At 42.2% G+C, this 22,408-nt stretch overlaps 1 protein-coding gene across 2 annotated transcripts in view; it reads left to right on the top strand.

The window, feature by feature from the left end:
* arnt2 (aryl-hydrocarbon receptor nuclear translocator 2) overlaps positions 1-22,408 on the top strand; it is a 64,368-nt gene that overhangs the window by 20,573 nt on the left and 21,387 nt on the right. For both annotated transcript variants that reach the window (XM_044030136.1, XM_044030138.1), the window contains 5 exons: positions 5,792-5,894; positions 10,490-10,555; positions 12,965-13,050; positions 16,374-16,450; positions 21,991-22,125. In XM_044030136.1, the coding sequence (XP_043886071.1) occupies positions 5,792-5,894; positions 10,490-10,555; positions 12,965-13,050; positions 16,374-16,450; positions 21,991-22,125 (467 nt within the window). The remainder of the gene's footprint in view (positions 1-5,791; positions 5,895-10,489; positions 10,556-12,964; positions 13,051-16,373; positions 16,451-21,990; positions 22,126-22,408) is intronic.

A 22,408-nucleotide genomic window follows, 5' to 3' on the forward strand; every position in this document is an offset into this window, starting at 1 on the left:
AAGACAAAGTTGAATGAATTAAAAACCATGCCAGCGTTATAAAAGCTCGCCTCCACTGCAGAATCATTTGACCTGAGAGTTGATGCCAATCAAACACAAAAGAAATCCCATTTATATTGGATTACATGGGGTTTTTTCAACAGTGGGATTGAAGAATAAGAGAATATTCTTGATCTGAATTTAAAGTTTTCACCCTGACACTCATCACCTCACGCAGCTGGGCGGCTCCAGCGACCAGTGCTTCCTGACGTGTGATTACATTTTCATTTTCACAGCCTCACCGCTGGATTTCAGGACTCAGCTGCACGTCAGTGCTGCCGTTCTACTTTCCTAACCTGTCACTGTCAGAGGGCCGTCTCGCACACACGCACACATGGCATCTGACACGGCTTCATTTTTAGTTTCCGTGACGTTTGATTTTGACAACGGAAACTTTTCTGACGTGAAGAAACACTGACAACCCTAAAAATACGTTGATCGTTACGAGGGGTGGGTAATTAAAAATTGTATCTCTATGGTCGTCTGAGTAATAAGTCGTTGATGGTTGCTTACAGATTATCTATCTGTTATTACCTTTTAGCCAGGATGTTTTTAGAGGGTGCACATTTTGCGGAACACAGTCAAGTTTGTCTGTCCTCTTCCCCTCATTTTTCACAAAAGTAACATATCTTCAAGCAAAAAGTAAAAAAAAAAAGGTCCTTATTTTTATATCGCCTTCATATATAAAAAAGGACATTATCAACTGTAAATATGTCAGTAGTGGGAATTAAACACACTGTTAAATCTCTGTCAAATCACATGATCAACTGAACCTAACAATATCACATCAGTGCTAAAAAGGTTGGTAAAATTCACTGAATTTGTTTGGGGACCTCAAAGAAATCTCCTGTGACACATTTGTGGGTCCCGACCCAGAGTTTGGTAGTCACGGTTTTCCGTCACACCTACTTTAATGTACTTAAGAATATTTTTTTGCCGCTTTTTCTTCCTGATTTGAAGTTTAATAACGGATGACGAGCTGCTCCGTGTGGGACACAGGAGCTGCTGGTTCACTGCTGCCTCGTGTGGCCAGTTTGTGTCACAGAGGTAAACCCAAGCAGGGAGTTTCAGATGCAGAAAGACATATGATAACATTTTAACTTAACAATTCATGCTGTGCTGTGACTTAAAATCAGTTTTCTTCTCTGGAGTAGAGAAAAAAAAACAGCAATCCTATCTTTAAGGTGTCTTTAAGTGTAAATTTTACATGGTGAACCTTTAGTTAAGTGGCTAAACATCTTTTGTATCGGCTGTCAGCCACGTTTTACTTTTATACAGACTTGTTTATTACTACCGTAGACTGTTAAACTAGGCCAGGAAATGAAATAGCAACCACAACATTTTTCTTCAAAGTTCTTAAAAGCTTAGGTATTTAGCTGTAATTGTTTGAAGATGACATACAACTTTAGACGTTTAAGGAGCAATGCCGTTGCTTAGTAAAATGATAAATTGCAGTTCTCCTTGCTGATGAGCACTCCACAGTGAACACCTTTCACGCAGGCTTTTTCGTGTTTGGTCAGGTAAGAAATAAAAACAGGAACAGAATGTGCTGGTCGCGTTCATTTCCTGTGTTCTTTTGGGGCAAATTAATGACGGCGGCTGGTCTGTTTTGTGTTTTCCACGGTCATCAGCCTTTCCTGTATCTGCCTCATCACTGTTGTTGTGTTTGAGTTCCCGTCCAGTCCATATTTGCAAGATACTCAGAATTCCTTCTCCATCTGGAAGGGATCAGGCCCGCTCTAATGATGATGAATACTGATTGCGCAGGTTGTGGCAGAGGCAAAGGCTCCCACAACCAAAGCACCTTCACCATGTGATCAAGGAACACCGGGATCCTTCGGGGGTTCCTTGAAAGAGCTCCTTTGGACCCTCGGGGCCAATTTACAGACAGTCCCAGTAACAAGATGATCATCAGGTTTCATCCGTTACCACTTCTGCACTCAGCTGAAGTATTTACACTTGTGACACGCGAAGACGCTGATGCCTGTGAAGTGTCTGTGTTTTGCGAGAGTGGCGCTCTTCTCTGGCTCTCCCACAGATCAGCTGCCTCTCTGGACCGAAAGTGGAATTTCTCCCCTCATCTCTGTTCTCGGTGCCAGTTAAAAAGACTCTGCTGAGGAAATCACTGAGTGCTTAGATCACACAAATGGCAGTTTGACGTCAGTCTCAGTCGGATCGGTTGTTGCCCGTGAGAGCTTAACACGTCTGAGGCAAACATCTCGAGTGGCCAGTGTGATGGCGCTAATCTGATAACATGAAACAAACTGCTCTTTGACACACTTTCAAGGCAGTGATTTTCAAAGGCTGGGTCGGGACCCACAGATGGGTCCTTTTGGGTAAAATGGAATAATTACATTTTTCAGTTTTTAATACTAACTCCTTTTTAAAGACAAATCGTGTCTTAACTGACAGAATTTCACAGCTGTCTCAAAGGGTTTGGTCCTACGTGCGTAAACGTCCCCCAAAACGTTCTGACGTGCGCTTCTAGGCTGTATGTGTGAAACTCCTAACAAAGAAGTTTATTGGATATCCACATTTTGGACAAAAAGCGACATTTTAATTATGTTTCAGAAAAGTTATTGGTGCATAAAAAGAAATAATGATTTTGGAATTCTGTCCCTGTGAGTGTGACAGTTTGAATTTGGCCGCGCGTCCCTTCGGTCCACAGCAAGTTCCCAACAGCTGCCGTCTGACTTACTTTGAAATCCACAGCAAATTTGACTCTATTAAGTCTCTTCATAGAGAGACAATAAGTATTTCCACATATGCTGTTTGGAGATTATTCTTACAAAGCACAGAATAAGTTCATGGAGGAGGTTGTGTTTTAGTTGCCATCTCTGTCTGTTTGAAGGATTACGCCAAAAACTATTGAAGTGATTTCCATGAAATTTTGTGGAGGAGTGGAGCATGACCCGAAGACGAACCCATTAACTTGTAGAACGGATCTGATTAAGGGGGGGTGGATACAGGATTTATTTATTTGTGTCTGATCAGTTTCTCATTTTTGTTTTTTTTTGGTATAAAATCCAACTCATGATTTTCTTTGTGTCCTCACGTCACCCCTGAGGTGAACGTGACAGATGAGCGACGGCGTCAGTTGCTGCAGGTTTAATTTACGGCACCACAGGAAACATTATGACATGTTTTTTATTCTCTCCTCTCTCTCAAAAATCAATGAAACTACTTTACTGCAAAAAAAACCCCTTCTGGGATAATGGAGGTCGAAACACTCTGGCATTTTTTCATTTTTTTTTGTAGCTGAAAAGTTTTGTGAATGTGAGTTGGTTTGACTTTATTCTCCCTCCTGTTGAGTCTGAGGAGATCCAGGGCTCAAATTATATCTCTCACTCGAAATAACTTGACCAGATCGGTCAAACTGACAGACGATCAGACAATCTGTCCTGCTCTGACTCAACAAACCGGACAAACAAGCCAACGGCAGGCTCTTATTTGTAGATATGTCGTTGTGATGCAGCTGCATCTCAATAAAAAGCCGGTTTTAATCCGATTCATCAACCTGTGCTGTGGATTCAGGATCGGACGTCTCTCTGTAGCTACTGTATGTCCAGGAGAGCTGGTATTTTGATACCTGTACTACAATAGTTGTGTAGTCATGGTACAGTTTGGTTTGGAACAGTTTTGCCCTGGGTCAGGGACCGTACCTTTACTTGGTAGACTCGGCGTGTGCTGTGCCCGATCCACTAGATACGTAGCGTTGGACCGGTGTGCTGACAACGGACAACAACAGAGCTTTTTTGTGGCTGTTTTGACTCAACAGGACGTCAAAGCTGTGTTTGAGAAGAGACTGCGGGTGTTGAAGAAACACCGGTCGCAAAGGGAGTGACGATGACCGTCGTGGCTCTAGTTCCATACAGTCCCATACCGTTAGGGGTACCAGAGGAATGGGTAATAATTGATAATCGGGGCCGCTTATTTTTGGACCATTGCTAATGGAAACGCAGTTGAACCGTTCCACTCGGCGAAAACACACACAAAATGGATTTTGACCAGAACTCCTCTTTCGTGAAACCTGGAGATTTTCTCCTCAGGAAAATGTTTACTGGGTGAGAAGTAGAAGCTAATTTTCCCCCATCAACATTGCATTGAAACGGGAAGCGCCCTCAAGTGGCTAATTGACTCATGAACAGAGCGTCACTTATTAACTTCCACTAGAATATAAACCAGCCCCTTAACTTCCCGTCAGTCGTCACTAAGGGGAAACCTTTGTAAGGTAACGTTAGCGATTAAAACTTCTGATGTCCATCGTAAAGGTGAACGCTGTCTTTAAGTCGCTTTAATAGTTAGCCCTGACGGATTCAACGTGGCCTCTTGGGAACCAATCATCTCTGCATCGTTAGCTGACAGGTTGCCAGCAACAGTTGGAGGCTGTTTCATTATTGAAAACCAGGAAGTGACATCACGTCAGCTGCTACTTCCTTTGCCTCACTTTTTAAACCAGAAGGCTACGTCCGATCATTCCTTGTACACAGTCAATGCCTCTTATTTATCAAATGCTGTATTTCTAATGCTGTTGCATGGTTTATTCCAGGCGTATGTGTCATTCTGGGATTATTTTTGGACTATTTGAGACAATTTTTCATGTGTGACAAGCAAAAATAGCAAAAATAGACAGAGACAAGACACTTATCACAGTTAGTTTCAGCTTCTTGGCTTAACTTGAATACATGGAAAAACAAAGATATTGCATTTTTAAGAAAGAAAGTGGTGGCTACTACTACATGAAAACCCTAATAAAACTGACAAAAGTCACCTGATGATTTCAACCTTTCCTCAGCCTTTATTAAAGCCGTAAACTGGTGACAGAATCCCTGCCATCATGAAGGTGACGCTAAGGAGTTGAAAAATGCAAGCAAATCACACCAAACCACACCAAACGTGATCGCTTGTCTCGTGTTTATGTGTCAGCCATGTAAACAGAAAACCAGAGCACAAAAACAAAGCAAAACAGAGATATAACATCATTTATGCCTGGAGTTGTGAGTCCAGGAGGAGAAAGGCTTTGTTTGGAAGTAAAACTGGAGAGCTGCCTTCAGCTGGAGGCTTCGAACGACTTCCTGCCAAAACACAGAGCAGCTAGTCACTCGCCATCTGTCGACTTCAGCGTCTTAATTATGACACGTGAAGTCGTGTCCAGGACATCCTGAACTCTTTTTAGGAGTTGAGTCAGTGCTCAAAAGTGCTCAGGTAATAATGTTTGTCCTGACGTCATAAAAAAGGGAAAATTGGAACTTCTATCAAATCATTTTTTATATTTATTGGTTCTGACGTTCAGATTTGAATGTAGCTTGATCTTAATTGCATACAAAAAAGAAACAGACGATGCATTTTTATTTTTCTGTACACACTGTAGAGACTGAATGATTTTCTTCTCCTCTGTGTGACCCTCTGTGACTGCTGTGTTGTCCTCACTGCTTCTAATCTGTCCAAAAAATGATGAATGGCCTTCAGGTTTTTCCGTCACTGTCACTGATGGATAATCTCCCGGTATCGTGACCTCAGCTTCCACTCGGACGAGGACGTTTTTGTGTCGGATTCTGGGTCTAGAGGTCAAAAATGACAACTGAGGGCGTAACTCCAGATGTCAACAGCAGCAAACGTTCACTCTCACGTTCAAACGTACAGCCTTTTTGGAGTGTTGCGAGGAACCTGTGCTAACCACTACTCCGCCGCGTGGCCCCTACTTGCATTATAACTCTTATTGATTTGAGCCTCTGTTTGTGTGTCTTTAAAGGACGGATCCTGGACCTGAAGACGGGGACGGTGAAGAAGGAGGGACAGCAGTCGTCCATGAGGATGTGCATGGGCTCGCGACGCTCCTTCATCTGTCGCTTGAGGTGTGTGTGTGTGTGTGTGTGTGTTTATACTCAAAACCTGGTCCTAATGAGGCAGAACCTCATTTCCTTGGTTAAGTTAAGGTTGGGGAGGTTAGTTAGTTGTTGGTTAGTAAGTCAGTTGCTAAACTTTAGTTTTAGTTTCCTGTGATAATTACATTTAAGACGCTGAAATCACAGAACTATATATCAGTTTATTTAGATAAGATGAGACTTTCACTTCAAAATTCACTTCACAGTCACATCCTCTAAGGGGTCAGAGGTCTATGACTATCAATAGAAAAAGCCATAATAATGATGAAAATACAATAATAATATAAGAATAAAGCATAAAAAAATAGCATAAAAAAATAAGAAGATACGATTGATGAGTTAAGTGTTTCACAAACCTGGACGTGGTGATGTCCTCAAATGTCTTGTTTTGTCCACAAACAAACATTATTTAACGCTTTAATGAATTCTTTCTTATATGCAGCAAAGAAAACGGTTTAAAAAACACTCAAACCAGTTGATCATTAGTGTCGTGATCGATGAATGCTGGATTTCAGGATGTGCAGAATAGGGCCCAAACTTTTACACGGCAGTGTTGATGCCAAGTCAGTAAGTCGCTGATTGTAGTAGCCTTCACTTTAAAATGTGTTTTTGCAGAGAGGAAATCGCCTGAATTAACGCCATCGTGCACCAACTTGTCCCAGAGTCACAATAGTTTTAATTTCAGACCCGTTTTTGTTTGTAAAAACTAGTTAATTTTTCTGTCTTTGTCTTCTGTGTCCGTGCATCCTCGGAGAAATTACAAATATACTCCAGAGACGCATTTCCCCAGCAGTGTTAATCACCAACGATTGTGTCACTAATAGATTTGGATAATTACTCCGTGAAATGAATGAGATGCGACTGAAGCGGAGCTTGTTGAGAGAGAGAGAATGGAGCCTCTCATAAAAAGGTCACCTCTGCTTTGTAACTGTACACAGGGATCAATTGACATGCAAGCAGGCAGCCGCCGTCGCAGACAGTGTCGAACAGCAGGGGCTTGTGTAATGTGACAGGCTGTCGGCAGTAGGTGGCACTCAAAGCGACAGCCATTTAAAGACTCTCACAATGGCACGTTCTTTTCTTTTTAGCGGCTGCCTACACAGAGCGGCGACGAGTCCCGCTGAGCTGTTTCTAATGAGCTTTTACAACACGGCTTCATCATGTGATTGATCGGGTGGCTCGGGGCCGTTAATCACAGGTCGCAGGCCGATGCAGGCTGAGAGAATCAAATCCACAATATTTTACTGGAATATTCCTCCGGCGCTTTTTCCACAATGCAGTTCCAGCTCGACTCGGCGCGGTTTGGTATAATTTTCCATTACTATAGAGCCGGCATCACCAAAGTCTGGCCAGTGAGCCAATTGTGGCCCTGTTATCTGACTCCGGATGTGAAAAAAAGGCAGAATCTTTTCACTTGTTCACTCCTGCGTGGCCTACTTTTGGTTACGTTGCCATTTAGAAATGATAATTTTGACAAACAAAAGTGCAACTTTTACGTGGTCTAAAGGCACCTGTGGCCCCTGGGAATCTTCACATTATCAAATCAAAAAAAGGTTTGGACACCCCTGCTATAGTGCCGCCTCAACGTGGGCAGAATCATCACAGCGCGGCTGCGTGAAGCTGCCGTGACGTGGTTTTCTACACACTAGTGACTCGTAAAGCAGTTGTTTGGGTGTAACTGAATCATTAGAGTCAGTGGATTCAAACGATTTGTTCACAGAATCGTTCAGAGCTTCCTTCATGACCCAACTGAAATACCACTGAACATGGTCATGATTGGGCTCGCGATCGCCGGCTTTCAGCAGTGCTGTCGCTCAATACGATCAATACACCAGACTCCTCTGTTAGAGATTGACATTTTAGACATTTCCTTTACTAAATGTTGTAGATTAACAGATTTTCTAGTTTTTTTAACTTTAATCTACAGTTTGTTCACTTCGATTCTTGTGTAGGACGTCGCACTCACAACTTTTACAGTGACGACAGTGTCTGAAAAATCAGTAGCCGGCAGTCTGTCGACATCACATTTTAGTATTGGCTCAGCTCGCTTGGAACCTTGTCAGAGCAGGTACTAAAAAAAAAGAGTACCAGGTACTATCTCTGATGGAAAGGCAAAAAAAAGTAAAGTCGCGCCGTGCTGGAACTGTGCGGTGGAAAAGCCTCATCAGTAACATTAGAATCTCCAGATAAACATGGACATCTACAGATGTTTTTAGTATTTACTCGGTGCCCACTTCAAAGCTGCAGGAGCCGGGATCGCTGGAGAAACATGGATGTGATTGTTGAGTTTCATCTGCACGTTGTTAAAATACTGACATTTTTGTTTTGAGCTCCTGTCATCACTTCTTTTTGCCACTTTTTTTAAAACTTTGTGCAGATATTCACCAGCTGCTTCTGTTCTGTGAGCTAAAACACTTATTTTCTCTCTGGTAGAACAAAATCAGCATCAGTGTAGGTCAGGTACTGGTCAGAAGCACTGGATCGGATATGGGACACATACAAATGTTATAAATCGTACATTTCTCTATGTACAGACTGGAAAAATGTCATTAATTCACTGTATGGGAGAGGAATATTTGTTGAATTATGACTTGAGAATTGCTTGTGTTAACAGTTTTATAGTTAAAACGGGTGTAAAAATGACTGTGTTGGTCTTATGCGCGATGAACCTCCAGCCCTCTTCACTCTGCCCCAGCAACGCGGTCTGTGTTCCTCAGAGGACGTCGGTTTAATGCCGTCCCCGTATACTCATTAATTAGACCGAGCAGGTTTGTCGTTGATATTCTAATAATCATTGCCGTCTGTTGTCGGACACGGCTCCACCTTCAAACCAAAGCATGTGACCTTGTTGAAACCCGGGCCAAATTGTGTTCCTGCTTGTGATCTGTGTCACAGCGTCGCACGTTTGCCCCGCGGTCGTCATTACTCAGCGGCCACGAGCGACATCAAAGCTGCATTTGACTGTTTTAAAGCGCCTGCGAGAGCTCGCGTTAAAGTTGAAGTGATAGTTCAGGGTTTTCACATCGGCACCAAACAAAAAGATTAGCTAAAATAAAGACTGCCAGCTTAAGTGAACACATATTAGGAATGTTTTCACTGTGATTGGACACTCATACCGTGGAAGTCCTAAGGTTCTACCATAATGACAAATATGTGGGGCGTACAGCTCTATTTCTCTGCTCTCTGGTGTCCATCCATCCCTCTTCTACCACTTTATCCTCCACATCTCAGCTGGCATTGGGCGGAAAGCGGGGGTCACACCCTCGACAGGTCGTTTTTGAATTTAGGAGATATCACAAACTGTCTATGAGTTACGGTAACAGAAGGGTTAACTTTGTTGCCCATGTGTCGCAAAAGTCAAAATGACGATGTTTTCAAATGTGTTGTTTTGTCCAAAAAAAACAAAGTTATTCAGTTTTAATGGTTCCTTTTGTAACCTGGAGCAAAGAAACCAGGAAACATTCAGATTTAAGAAGCTGAACAATTATGGAATGTATTTTGATTGTAGAAGATAAACACTCCAATTGATTCATAGGTTATCAAAATTGGGGATTGCAGCCCACGACACGGAATGCCTGCCTGGTTCTAAGTGGAGGGAGGGAGGGAGGGAGAGGAGGGGCTGCACACATTGCCGTCAGTACGATGTGTCAGCACCTCATACAACAACAATGACTGAACTATAAAATAAATAACATACCTTTTTCTAATTTCTCTCTGACACGCTGTGACTGTAAAGTGCAGCGAGTGCAGAATCGTCAGGGATCGGCTGCAGCCTTGTTTTGTCTGGATCCGTCTCAAAGGCCCGAGAGTCACACGAGAACCACGTTACACTGTGCTGTGAGGAATTTGTTGGACCGGCGTGTTCTTCTGTTTTGTTGCTATTCCAGGCCCTTGCATAATTCAAACAACATGCTGCCGGATCAGGCCGAGAGAGACGGCGAGCGAGGGGTGAACGCAACCACTTCAGTGACAAGTACATAAACATTGTCTGAGAGGAACACAGCAGGATCAGCAGGGTTTCATTTCAGGGAAGCCGTGATTAGATCCAGCCTGCCTTATGCAATGTGGAGGCACGAGAGCGGCCTGAAAAACAGGGGAGAAAAAAAGAAAACACCCCGCAGGCTGTCGTACCACTGACCTCAACTAAACCTAAAGAGGAAACTTAAAGGCCCCAGCCAGTGATATAAGCTTCATATTATATCAAATACAAAATTCAACCATGTTGCAGAAATACTACAGCCATATCCACTCAGACACACAAATGTCCCTACATGACCTTTTTCTTTGTCATGGGTGGAAAGGTTTCCGTAAACACGGCACAAATAGAAGCGCCTGGTTTTCTGTAAACCGCTCTGAAGGCTGTGAACAGAACCCAGAGACGGTTCATACGTCTTCACTTCACTTCATCACTTACCTGCAGTGACTCACTGTACCACACAGACCCGGTGACGCGTTTAAAGAAACAAACTGTTCTTAATGAAACTGATTGTACGTCATGTTTTCCGACATCATGATCATCCACTGGACTGTAACATCAGCTGCTGTCTGTGTTTGTGTGTGTGCAGGTGTGGCAGCGCTCCTCTGGATCACATCTCCCTCAACCGTCTGTCCAACATGAGGAAGAGATACAGGTACGGCAACTGCTTCTTTACACATGACTGTGATTCACTTAAGTGTCTGTCAGGGTCACACTTAAGATCAGCCGATATGGAGATACTTATCTTTAGAAACCCGATGCCAATATAGGCATATTTCCCCTCTGTGTAATAAAATATGACACTTTAACAGCAACAAATATACAGGAAATTGCTCATTTAATGTACTGATGCACAATATTGATATTGGCAGATATTGGCTTTAAAATGTGTATTTGGCTATCAGCAAAATTTTCTGGGAAGAAAATATTAAATTAAATTATATAATTAATAATCAACCTAATGCATTGTATTGCCTGATTGACATCTAAACATTGTCATTGCAGCAACATGTACATGTGCAATCGTCACACTGGGACATACAAAGTGAAAATGCTGCTTCATTCAATCAAAACTCACAACAGCTCTCACTTCCATGTCTGTCTGATCAAACTCAATTTAAGTCATATGATGAGCTTTTTCATTTTATTTACCTTAAGTTTTACCAGCGTTTCTTTAAATGTTCTTTGCTATGCAGATGACACTCTCGTTTTTGTAATCGTTCTCCAATAATTCAGTGTTTTGAACTGTTCGGGTCCTTTTTTCATTTATCAATATCCTGTACATCCTCTTATATTGCAACTATATCACAGAAAGACATAATTAAGTTGGTATTTAATCCTCTCCCATTTATCACACATCAGAACCTAATCAGCAAAGTTAGACGCGTTCTAATCACGCCATTTCTTCCTGAAACAGATCCTGCCATTTGAACTTTGTGAGCCCTCAAAAATCTCATCAAATAACAAACAACTATCAATGAACTATTGCCAACAGACATGTGTTTTATTACATCAGTTTGTTATTCACTGTAACATTTCTATAAAATTGATGTCACATTAATGTAAAAGCTTCAGCGGCCCGGTAAAATATGCACAGGGAGATTCAATTATTGCAGAAATCCACGTGATAAACCATAAAACTCTCTCTGTGGCAGTTTGGCTCTGTAAACATAAGACTGGCTGCGTCGAAGCTGCTGATGAAGGGGAGGAAAAATAATGTATAACCACAATAATCATCACACCATTAGGCTTCCACAAATTTAAAAGACAAATCATCCATGGCCCAACTGCTTTCAACATCTGAGCGGTATACGTCAAAAAAAACAACGCTCTGCTTTTAAACTGCATAGAATGATAAAAAACTCCCATCCTGTGATTTTGTTATTGTGATTGTTTTCGTGCCAAAGCCTCCTCTCGCATACCAGATGTCAAATGTGATGCATGTGTTACAGCTCTTTTTATTACAGCCCTGTCAAATTTAAATGGGAGGAGGACATAGGTTACCCATTAGGGCTGAAAACAGAGGCAAATAAGTTATTATTATCTCTGTGTCACTACCTCATAAATAATGTATTCAAATATGCACAGATAAACACAAAGTGGACGTGTAAATCATGATGTTCGCTTGTTGTGAAGCTGCTGCTCTGTGATGATAAAACTGTTGTAGATTTTAAACGCAGCTTCTCTGTGGTTCATTATCTCTGTGGTCCAAATATCACGATACGATGTGGGGTCCACGATACAACATGGAGAACAAAGGTCATGAAGTCTGTGTGTATTGAACGTGGATGGAGCGTCTTTTAACGTCGCTTTCTCCACCATTATCACGCTGTAAACTTCACGTGTGTTTGCAGAAGTGATGACGTTTACAAGACTCCTTGAATGCATCTTGAAGCCAAACACTTTGTAGAGCCCACAAAAGTAAAATTTACCAGTCTTTGAATGCAACATGCTGTAAACCCGGCACTACTTTCATTAGCTCTCATGCGCTGGAGTTTCAAATACTGGACATATAAAACCCTAAATGCCCATTCCTACTGCCTGGAAACACAATAAATCTTCCAAAGAAATTCTGTTTTTACAGAATTACAGATTACAAAGTTGGACAAATGTTTAAAATATGTTGTTACTGAATAAATATGTTGGTAAAACAAGACAGTACATTACAATACATGTTTTTTTATATATTAAAAGGTATGAACTAAAACTAAACAAAAGCGGTCAGTCTATGGAACAAATCTGTAAGATAAGATGCAGCTGTGTAAGAGTGAGAGTGACTGATAAACTAATGATGATTTTCATAATCGACTAATCCTCCCGATTGCTTTCTCGATGAGTTGTTTGGGCCATAAAATGTCAGAAAATATTGAGAAATGTTTCCCAAACCTCGAAATGAAATGTCTGGTTTTGTCCACAATGATTTATTAGATTTTTCGGCTTCTTAAATGTGAATACTTTCTGTTTTCTTAACAGAGAACAAGTCTTTTGAGGGAGAATGTTTCATATTGTTTTTGAATCTAAGACACTAACATGACCACTGTGTCTCTGTGTGTGTGACGGACAGGAATGGACTTGGACCGTCCAAAGAAGGAGAAGCCCAGTACTCGGTGGTGCACTGTACCGGCTACATCAAAGCGTGGCCCCCCGCAGGTTGGTCCACATCCTCTGTTCCACACTATTGTCTCTGTCCCCACTTGACCTGCACTTCACCTTACTGCACCGCGTCCCTGCCCAGAGTCTAACCTGAAGCAGCTGTGGACTCGGCACAGCTCTGGGTCAGAACCGCTGATCTACGACCCAGTCTGTGTGGCTCTGCTGTCCCACTGAGAGTGTGTTAGTGTTCCTGTGGAAGTGGATGGAAAAAGTAAAAAAAAAAAGAACTTGCATAGTTTGCTCCTTCGCTGTGGAGAACATCTGTGGTCAGCCAGGATTCACATTTGTTACAGCGCGGTCCAACACTAACCCCGGATTTTCCCTCAAAGCTTCACCTGCGTTTGCACAGACCTGAAAGTCTCACCCAATATAAAAATAAATTGTTTTCTCCACCGCCTCCATACCTAATCGTCTGCCTTCTCCTGGAATGACTTTACACTCAGCACGTTCAGGTCAAGACCCCACTTAAAGGGGCGGTGGACCATTTTTGTGGTTTGGGCTGTTTCTGTTGGGTTGTAAAATTGCTAAAAAAGCAAGATGCAGGTGAGGACATGGGCGCTTTACTCGCACGGCTGCGTGAAACTGCCGTGACATGGTTTTCTACGCGACACAAACACACAAACTTGTGACTCGTAAAGCAGTTGTTTTTTTGGGTGTAACTGAGTCATTAGAATCGATCGTCTGACACAGTCACTGTACTGAAATACCACTGAACGCGGTCGTCACGATCCCCAGGTTTCAGCAGTGCTCTCGCTAAACACCAAACTCCTCTGTTAAATATTGACATGATTAAGGCGTGTTTTCAGGGATTCTTAAGTCTTTTTAACTCGTCTACAGTTTCGGCATTGTTGGCTTTGATTGTTGCGTCGGACACCGCGCTCACAACTCTTTCGGTGGCGGCACTCTCTGACCGATCAGTGGCCGGCAGTCTGTTGACGTCACATTTTAGTAAAGGCTCCACTCGCTTGGAAGCTCGTCAAAGCAGGTACTAAAAGAAGGTACTATCACTGATGGAAAAGCAAAAAAGGCCAAAAAAAAACGAGTTGAGTCGTGCTAGAACTGTGGAAAAGCACCATAACGCTTAGCATAGTTAGAAGTTATTCAGTGAGTCATGGAAAAATGGCAATGAAAATTGTTTTCTAAAGCGTTAAAATCCATTCGTCCTGTTGATCTTTTGCAAACCTAATATTGGTGTTAGCATTCCAAGTCAGCTTGTCCTCAGCGATCCGATCCCCTCTTTACTTTTAATTATTGTTCAGAATTACAGGATTTTACAGTTTATTTGTACAGTCAGGGATCAGGTCTTGAGTTTTCTATTGCTGAGCTCATAGGACTTGATGTTGGTATCATAAGAGTCGGCACTGGTGTCTTTCTTTCTGAGTGGGATGATCGGCGGTAATCACTTCATTCAGGTCATCAAAGGTCATCACCTTCCTTCCTTCCTTCCTTGGTGTTTCATCAAAACGTTTGCGGTGGCCGAATGTTGGTCACAAACTCCATAGGTGAAGGCGAGTTAAAAGATTTGGTATTTAGCCCCTGAAATCTGATGGTTTTATCTGAAAATCATTTCTTTACATGTTTCCCCTGAAGTCAAGACCTCAGATGCACTCTCAGACACACATGCACAAACAAACAGTGGCGTGTTTACACACAATGACTGGAATGCACTGCCCCCGGGTCTCAGACCCAGGTATGTACATAGCTGTAACCGTTGTTAGAACGGAACAACCAAATCACCTCTGTGAGGTCACGTTTTAACACAAACACAAACACCCACAATCGTGTGTGTGTATTTGTGTATTTTGAAATTGCTGACTCATGGTTCATTTCCTGGCAAACTAAAAATACTCCTGGAATATTTTGGACATGAAAGTGCTCGGGGATGATTGTTCAGCAGGACACACATGCTTATCAATCACAGATGGACGGTTGGAGGGAGACGGCGCCGCGCAGAAACACATGCCTGAGCGGAGGAATGAAGCTCGGCCCGGCGCAGGCTCATCTCTTTCAGATGTGTGGTCAAGTGCCATCGTCGAGAGCCGAGGAATTTCCACTAAAACTAAATTCATATTAGATCCATATTAAAGAGCGGCCGCTCCAGTCTGCCGATGATTGCATGTGACGCTTCATACATCAGTGGCTCGTCCCTGTGGCTCTTGTGAACGCTCCGTGGTATTTTCTGATCTCATTCAGGCGAAGTTTTCTAAGGTCATCGTAAGATTGATAAATTCTGGAATGCCGGAGAGCCGGAGCCGATCCCAGTTGGTACTGGGTGAGAGACGGGGTGAAATCTGGGTTAAAGATAAGACAGTGTCATATACATGTGGTACGTTGCTGGTCCAAATACTGGTCAAAACCACTGGATCAGATCTTGGAAAAAGAAAAACGCCATATTTGATGTTTGGTCCCTTCAGATCTTCAGAACAGTTAAAGTTGCAGGAGTGGACAAACGATGACGAGGAGATGAACACATGAATCTGTCCGTCACGGCTGGGTTGCAAACCCTGGACTCTGAGCTAACGGGGAGGACGTGACTGGAGCAGATTTTCTGTCGTTGTCCGTCTCTAGTTATAAAACCGAAGCTGTGGGCTGCACAAAATCTGACAGACCGGACTTTGGACACGCCTGCACCGCAATTTGGGGACGGTCGTGTGTGTTTGTGGAAGTAATGAAAGTTTACGAGGTTTCTTGAATTCATCTTAAAAGCCGCTCCTGTAAACTCACAACAGAATTATAACAATAATTGAATATTCAAAGAGCTTTTTTGCTGGAAAGTCCATCCCTACTGCAAATATCACATGAACGTTTCGTTAAGTACAGTCTGTTCTGTGAGGTTGGGCAGAAGAGAGTGTTATATCATCGTCACGTTTCTTCCAACATCTCTCGCCCTCAGGACGTCACCTGCTGCCTGTTATTTTAAAGCACTTTGATTTCAGTGTCAGAGTTTATGAAAACCATCTATAATCCAGTCTTATCCACAAGGAAGCAGAACCTTTGCTGTCCTTCCTTAAAGGTTTTCCGTAGACACGACATTGTTTCATTCACACGGAGCAAAAAGAGCCGGAGTGACGTTCACTGAAACTTCTCCCTGCAGCCCATTTGACAAATATTCGCATAAAAACACATCGGAAAATATTCTCCCGTATATAACTTTATGGCGAAACTATGACTTATAAATCACCGTGCAGGCGAGAGCGCCGCTGCCGTAGCAGTCCGTAGATTACCTCTCACTGCTGAAACGTTCAAGAAGCAAATGGATAAATAAGTGTTGATGCTGTTTTTGTGGAGTTCTTGTAAAATGGCTCTTTCTGTTTCCTCAGGTATGACTATACCAGACGAAGACACAGAGGCGGGTCAGACCGGGAAGTACTGCCTAGTGGCCATCGGGAGACTGCAGGTATGTGTGTGTGAGTGCGTGGTGTCCTTTGAGATGCAAAATGGGCTTATAGTGGGATATTCCCAAAGAAATGTGAAAATGACATAGCATATATATGACCACATCTTCTCAGATTGTTTATTGTGAGTGTTATAAATAATCTTTGAATAATTTCCCAGGCGAATTTTCTCCAAACAAAATGTTTTACGTCTGTGTATTATTGGTCCTTTACATGAAAACACAAGGATGGCACAATGAGATTCTTCCTGTCCCTCAAAAAACTCTGGTTCCGTGTGGATAAAATGGCGAAACAATATCGCAGATTGTTCTAGAGCTGAAGAGCTTTGCCCGAACCCGGCGGGACCCAAGGCCCGTTGAGCGTTCAGGTGATGCCGTGCAAAAGATGGGGAAAGTGGATGCTGAGGAGCCACCGGACACGCAGTGATAATGTTTCGTTTGCTCGTGCCCACGCTCTTCTGCAGTGCTGAGATGTTAACAGAGGACAGAGAAAAGTTGTGACGTCACTCATCAAAAACTGTCAAAACCTTCCAGACGACGGTGACCGCTTCAGCAGCTGATCTGACAGGAGTAAGAGCTCGCAGTTCTGTCAGATTCCACCTGCGAGTCACGAGCTGCCGACAGCTGACAGCGCAGAAATGAAACTGTTTTCACAAACAAAAGGATTGTTATGCACAGTTATCACGGCGGAAGGATGAAGGAGAACAGACAGCTCTGGTGTAAATAACTGTCGGTGTACATATAGAAAGTATAATATAGCACAAACACCCACCGTCTGTCACGGATTATGAAATGAGTTATTCTTGCTCGCAGTTGTCAGACCTATTATATTTTCAGTTTGTAATGAAAGCACACAGCGATGAAACGTCCTGGAGAAAATCTACAGACATTCCTGGTGGAGAACTGCGAAGCTCAGTGTCACCGCTTTGATCAAACACAGACTTGAGTGCGGTTCCGTTGTTTGTGTGCAGATCAGGTTACGTAACAAGCGGTGGCATTAATATTAGTGTTTGGACATGATGTGGACATGTTTAATCACGTTTCAACACAGATCATCTTCTTCTTTTGGCTTCTCCCTTCAGGGGTTGCCACAGCAGATCGTCTTGTCCCTCTCCCTTGTGTCCTCTTCTGTTACACCAACTGTCCTCATGTCCTCCTTCACAACACCCATGGACCTTCTCTGTGATCTTCCTCTTGTCCTCCTGCCCGGCACTTCCATCTACAACATCCTTTGTCCATTATAAACACTGTTCCTCTTCCATAGTCTCCAAACCAAACCATTCAACCTGAATTTGGCTCCAGGTTCCGCTCTTGGTTTTCAGACGCTGTCACCAAGCCATCTGTCACACATCAGCCCTGACACTCGAAAGTGAATGCAAGTTTTTCTTGACCTTACTTGACCTCGTCCCATCCACATTTTGCCTGAGGTGTGGACCCTGTGGTCGCTTCAAGCACCAGCACCAGCCATACCTTGTTACATTATATGCCACGTTTCCACCAAGTGCAACGGTTCAGTTAGGTACTGTACGATACGCAGGGTTCCAACAGGTCCTTGAAGTCCTTGAAAGTTTGTCTCCTTAAGGAAAAGCAATTCAAGGCCCTTAGAAAGTCTTTAAAAAACACCCCAAATTGACAAGGTGCTTGAATTTTGTGCAAGAAAGAAGTGAAGTTGATATTTTATGTAAATATCATGTTAATTGGTCCTGGAAAAGTCCTTGAATTTGATGTCAACCAAGGTGTGGGAACCCCGGGTATGTACGGTATGTACATTTCCATTAGAAATTGGACCAAAATTACCAGCCCTAACCAATGGCCAAGGCTTTAAAATTGTACCATGCGGTCAGGGTGGAGTAAGAGTGGCTCCACCCACGACAGTCAGCTGATTGGTTCAACAGAGAAGTTGAAAAGTCTGCTGTCGTTGCGCTGGTACGACGTCACTCTGACAAAATGCACGCCTGACCCAGGGCTTAACCGTTCCAAACTGTCCCGTACAGTACCAAACCGAGCTGCACCATCAAACACCATCCTTCCTTAGCCCCTACGTCATCTCCCACGGCTCCTCCTACCGCTGGCGATTCCTTGAAGAATGTTTGTAGAAAGCTGGTGTGAAGCAGCTTCCTGTAACATGTCATCTCAAAGGCCTGAATCAGAGACAGTTATATTTTACTGGCTTAAAAAAAATGTGCATTTCATTTCATGTACCCACATCACTTCAGACCTGTCATTGGTCTAATTTATGAAACCTCCCGTGGTTCTTGAGCCACACTGGGAAGAACCCTTTCAGTTCCTGGTTTACCTACTGAGATAAAATACGTCGGGTTTCAGGAACATTCTGTTCAGAGACGGCTGAAGGAGGAAAACAAATGTGCGAAGAGAGAACCAGAGTTAGCAGAGAACTTTGATTAACCTTGTCAGTCACTTGACCCTTGTTTTGTACGTCGGAACGTTCCCTCGAGAGTGTCTGGCGTGACGCTGCTGTGTGGGCTCGTCTTACCTCCGCTCGGCTGACGAACAGCTCGTCTGTAGCGCGTTGACAGGCGGGGATGAGAAGAGCAGGAAGCGGCTGAGTTATGTGACCTTTCCACATGGTGTGTGGACTTTGTTGTGAAGAATGTGGCCAGACTCGCACCTGGCTACGATCTTATCACAATGGGAGACAGACCTCCATCACGTGGATCTGCTCACGTTCAGGTTGCCGTGCTGTGGAGAGGTTTTTACAGTGAAGTTTCTGTGTGTTTTCCTTAACTGACACTTGAACCGGATATTGTTAAAAGTAGATTAAAGCACTGATTTAGAGGTATGAATCTTTTAGAATGTCACGATCCGAGGTGAATTCGGTGGTTCAGGATTCGCTTAAAAATCGATTTAAACTTGGACTCTGAGCTGCTAATTTGAGGGTCTGCTCTGTCATCATGAAATCTTAGTAAAGTGTTTGCGAGATCCAGTCGCTTTTAAACCCCAGCAAATCCGAAATAAAAAAAATTGAGATTTATTGAAGCTAAGCTTGCACTACTATCCTGGGTATACCCTGAAAAAGATATGTGAGGGTATGAGCCTTTGTTTTCTACTACGCTGTAATGGTGTTGGTCGTCAAAATGTAAAGTATTTTTTGAATTGACTTTGTTAGATTTAATAAAACCAAGAGGCTGAAAAAAGCCACAAAAACATCCTCTGTGATGACAATAATGTTCTTGAGGTGCACAGATATTGTCTGGTCAACATGGGGAAACAAGTGTTTTTCACCAGTTAGAAAGATGGAAAGAGGAGAGCGTTACTCACCAGGATGGTTATCTACGTCTGATTCAGCTGGGTCACACTTTCAAACATCTGTGTGTCTGCACTGCAGATCTGCGCTACAGCAGTGGTTCCCAAACACTGGGTCAGGATCCACAGGGGTCACCAAACAAAGTTGAAACTGAATTTTCTTTGTACACCAATTCAAAAATGATATGAAATGAAGCTTATTTTTCTATATTTGTACATTTTGGAACCTATATTTATTATGTCCTTGGACTTAAAGTAGAAGGTGGTAGCTATGGAAACTTCACAAAAATCACACCTATTTAAAGAAAAGAACATGAGATTGAGTACCCATGTGTGGTACACAAGATTGTCGTGAAAGATCTGACCCCCCAGACCCTAATAAGTCTAACTTCTCTCCGCGTTGACCTGAAGGCCAGTCGCGCACGTTTCTTCTGGGTTCAGTTTACACCCACATGCTGCTGCGGCTCTAAGATGTGAACACGCAGTAACTTGTGAAAACAATAAATTAAGACAAGTTTAAGTAAACATGGTAAATCAGGTACACATGGTCCTAAAATTAGAGCGCCTCCACGCACCAGTGTTGGCTGCTTACAACATTCCAGACAGAAGACGTGTGTTTTATCTATTGATTAATGACTATTATTCCACCTTCATGTTGTGAGTCGTGAATGATTTTGATTCCCTCATTTAGTACTTGCATCATATTTGTACAGTCGTTCATGGGTGCAACACATAATCAATTATTAATCACCAGCTATTTTGATAATCACGTAGTTGTTTTGAGTGGGTTTTGTTTTGCAGTAAGAAAAGTTCATGTATTTCAGATTCTTTGTCATTTTTAAGTTGGTATGAGAGAAACAAAAGATTAATTGATAAAAATAAGCTTCATTAACGTAGAAATCAAACAAGCTTTTACTTTGCATCTCTTTAACCGTCCAATTAGTGTTTGTTTTTGCCGATATTTTCATTTTTCCCTTTTAATGTGACAGACGAACACTGCTTTGATGGACCACAGATGTTGTGGTCTCTACCATTAATTACACGAATGTTTTGTTCTCAGTCTGCCATAATAAAGTTTCAGTGAGCTGGTGCTTTGCCACTGTTTAACTGTCACAGCCCATAATTTCACACTGTTTATGGAGTCATTTACTGTGAGGACACGCAGCGCCAACAGTTGTCCATTTCCGTCTCTGCAAAAAATTGTCAAACGCATTCAACGCAGCAGCAAATACTTTTCTATTATGCCTTTTTTTGGACACTAATGCATGTCACTGGTTTAATAATTATCTTACTTGAGCAATAGTTGTAGGTTGTCATTAGAGGGACACAAATTCATTTGTGGGCCTGATATTTGCTGATATTTTTGTTTTTAGACATTTAGTTTATACTTTTATTCTTTAATAGATTAAGACAGTCATTTTTTTGTATTTGCGATCATTAAACAGTCATAGTTTATCAGATGGAGGACAAAGTAGAATTGGCTAAATATGTGGGATGAAAAACTTTAATGTCCATTATCAGCCTTCAGCTTACTTGGTTTCTTTACAAAGAGGGGTTCCACAAGGCTCAATCCTAGGTCCCATCTGGTTTACTTTTTTTTTTAACAATTTAAGTTAATCTAAAACAGCTCCATCCATTAATATGCTGATGATTATCTAATGTAAACGTAGCCATGTTTCTATTTTATTTTTTTTATTTTTTTTGTAAAGAAAAAGCCCTGTTTGTTCTTGAGCTTGTGTTAAATCCCAACATCTTTGCACCACTTTCTGGATTTTATGGACAAAACAACTTTGAATCCTATGAATCACTTACTAAAACAACCAACTCTCCTATTTATTTAATATATATCCATACTTTTATTACTTTTCATTCGTTTTAATAATCATTACGTTTTGAGTTTCTTTTTTATTATTAATTAAAACAAGTTTTCTTTGCTCCATGTTACAAAGAAAATCATCTAAACTGTTTAATTTTTGTTTGTGGATAAAATAAGACGTTTGGGAGCGTTGTCATTTCTAGGTTAAGGAAGGTTTGATTCCCCTGGTTAATTGAAGGCTACCAACCTGCCTGTCTGAATCATACATCTTTTAATAGATTTCTTTGTGAAATATCCTTGATTTTGGCCTTTCACTCTGCCCCATTTTGAATCCCTGTGAACCCTCTGTAACTAAAGAGAAAGCAAACAAAACACAAGAGGAAAGAGATGGAGAGATCAAACCAACACAAACACTGTAGAAAGATAAATCTCATTTATATATAAATGTCTGTGTTTCCTTCAGGTGACCAGCTCTCCTGTCTCCATGGATATGAACGGCCTGTCGGTGCCCACAGAGTTCCTGTCGCGTCACAATTCGGACGGTGTCATCACCTTCGTTGACCCTCGCTGTATCAACGTCATCGGTTATCAGCCTCAGGTGAGATGAGAGGATTAAATTCATGATGTAGACACGAGTGTTTCTCTCTCTCAACTTCCACAGAAGGAGCATATTTTTGCTTCGTCCTTGCGGTGCATTAATATTCACAGCACGCAGCCGAGGCATTGATCGTTCACAAGCTTTTCCTCAGGTTTTTGGTCCAGCTGCACAGAGAACCCTTCCAAACAGGGAAATATGAGCATATATTACACCATATGTTCAGGGTTTTGTAGTATAGTTGATCATATTTGATCTGCTTATGCATCCTCCATGTTTGTTTTCA

This window comes from Solea senegalensis, linkage group LG7 (genome assembly GCF_019176455.1).
Source record: "Solea senegalensis isolate Sse05_10M linkage group LG7, IFAPA_SoseM_1, whole genome shotgun sequence".
In the NCBI taxonomy this organism is placed as follows: Eukaryota; Metazoa; Chordata; class Actinopteri; order Pleuronectiformes; family Soleidae; genus Solea; species Solea senegalensis.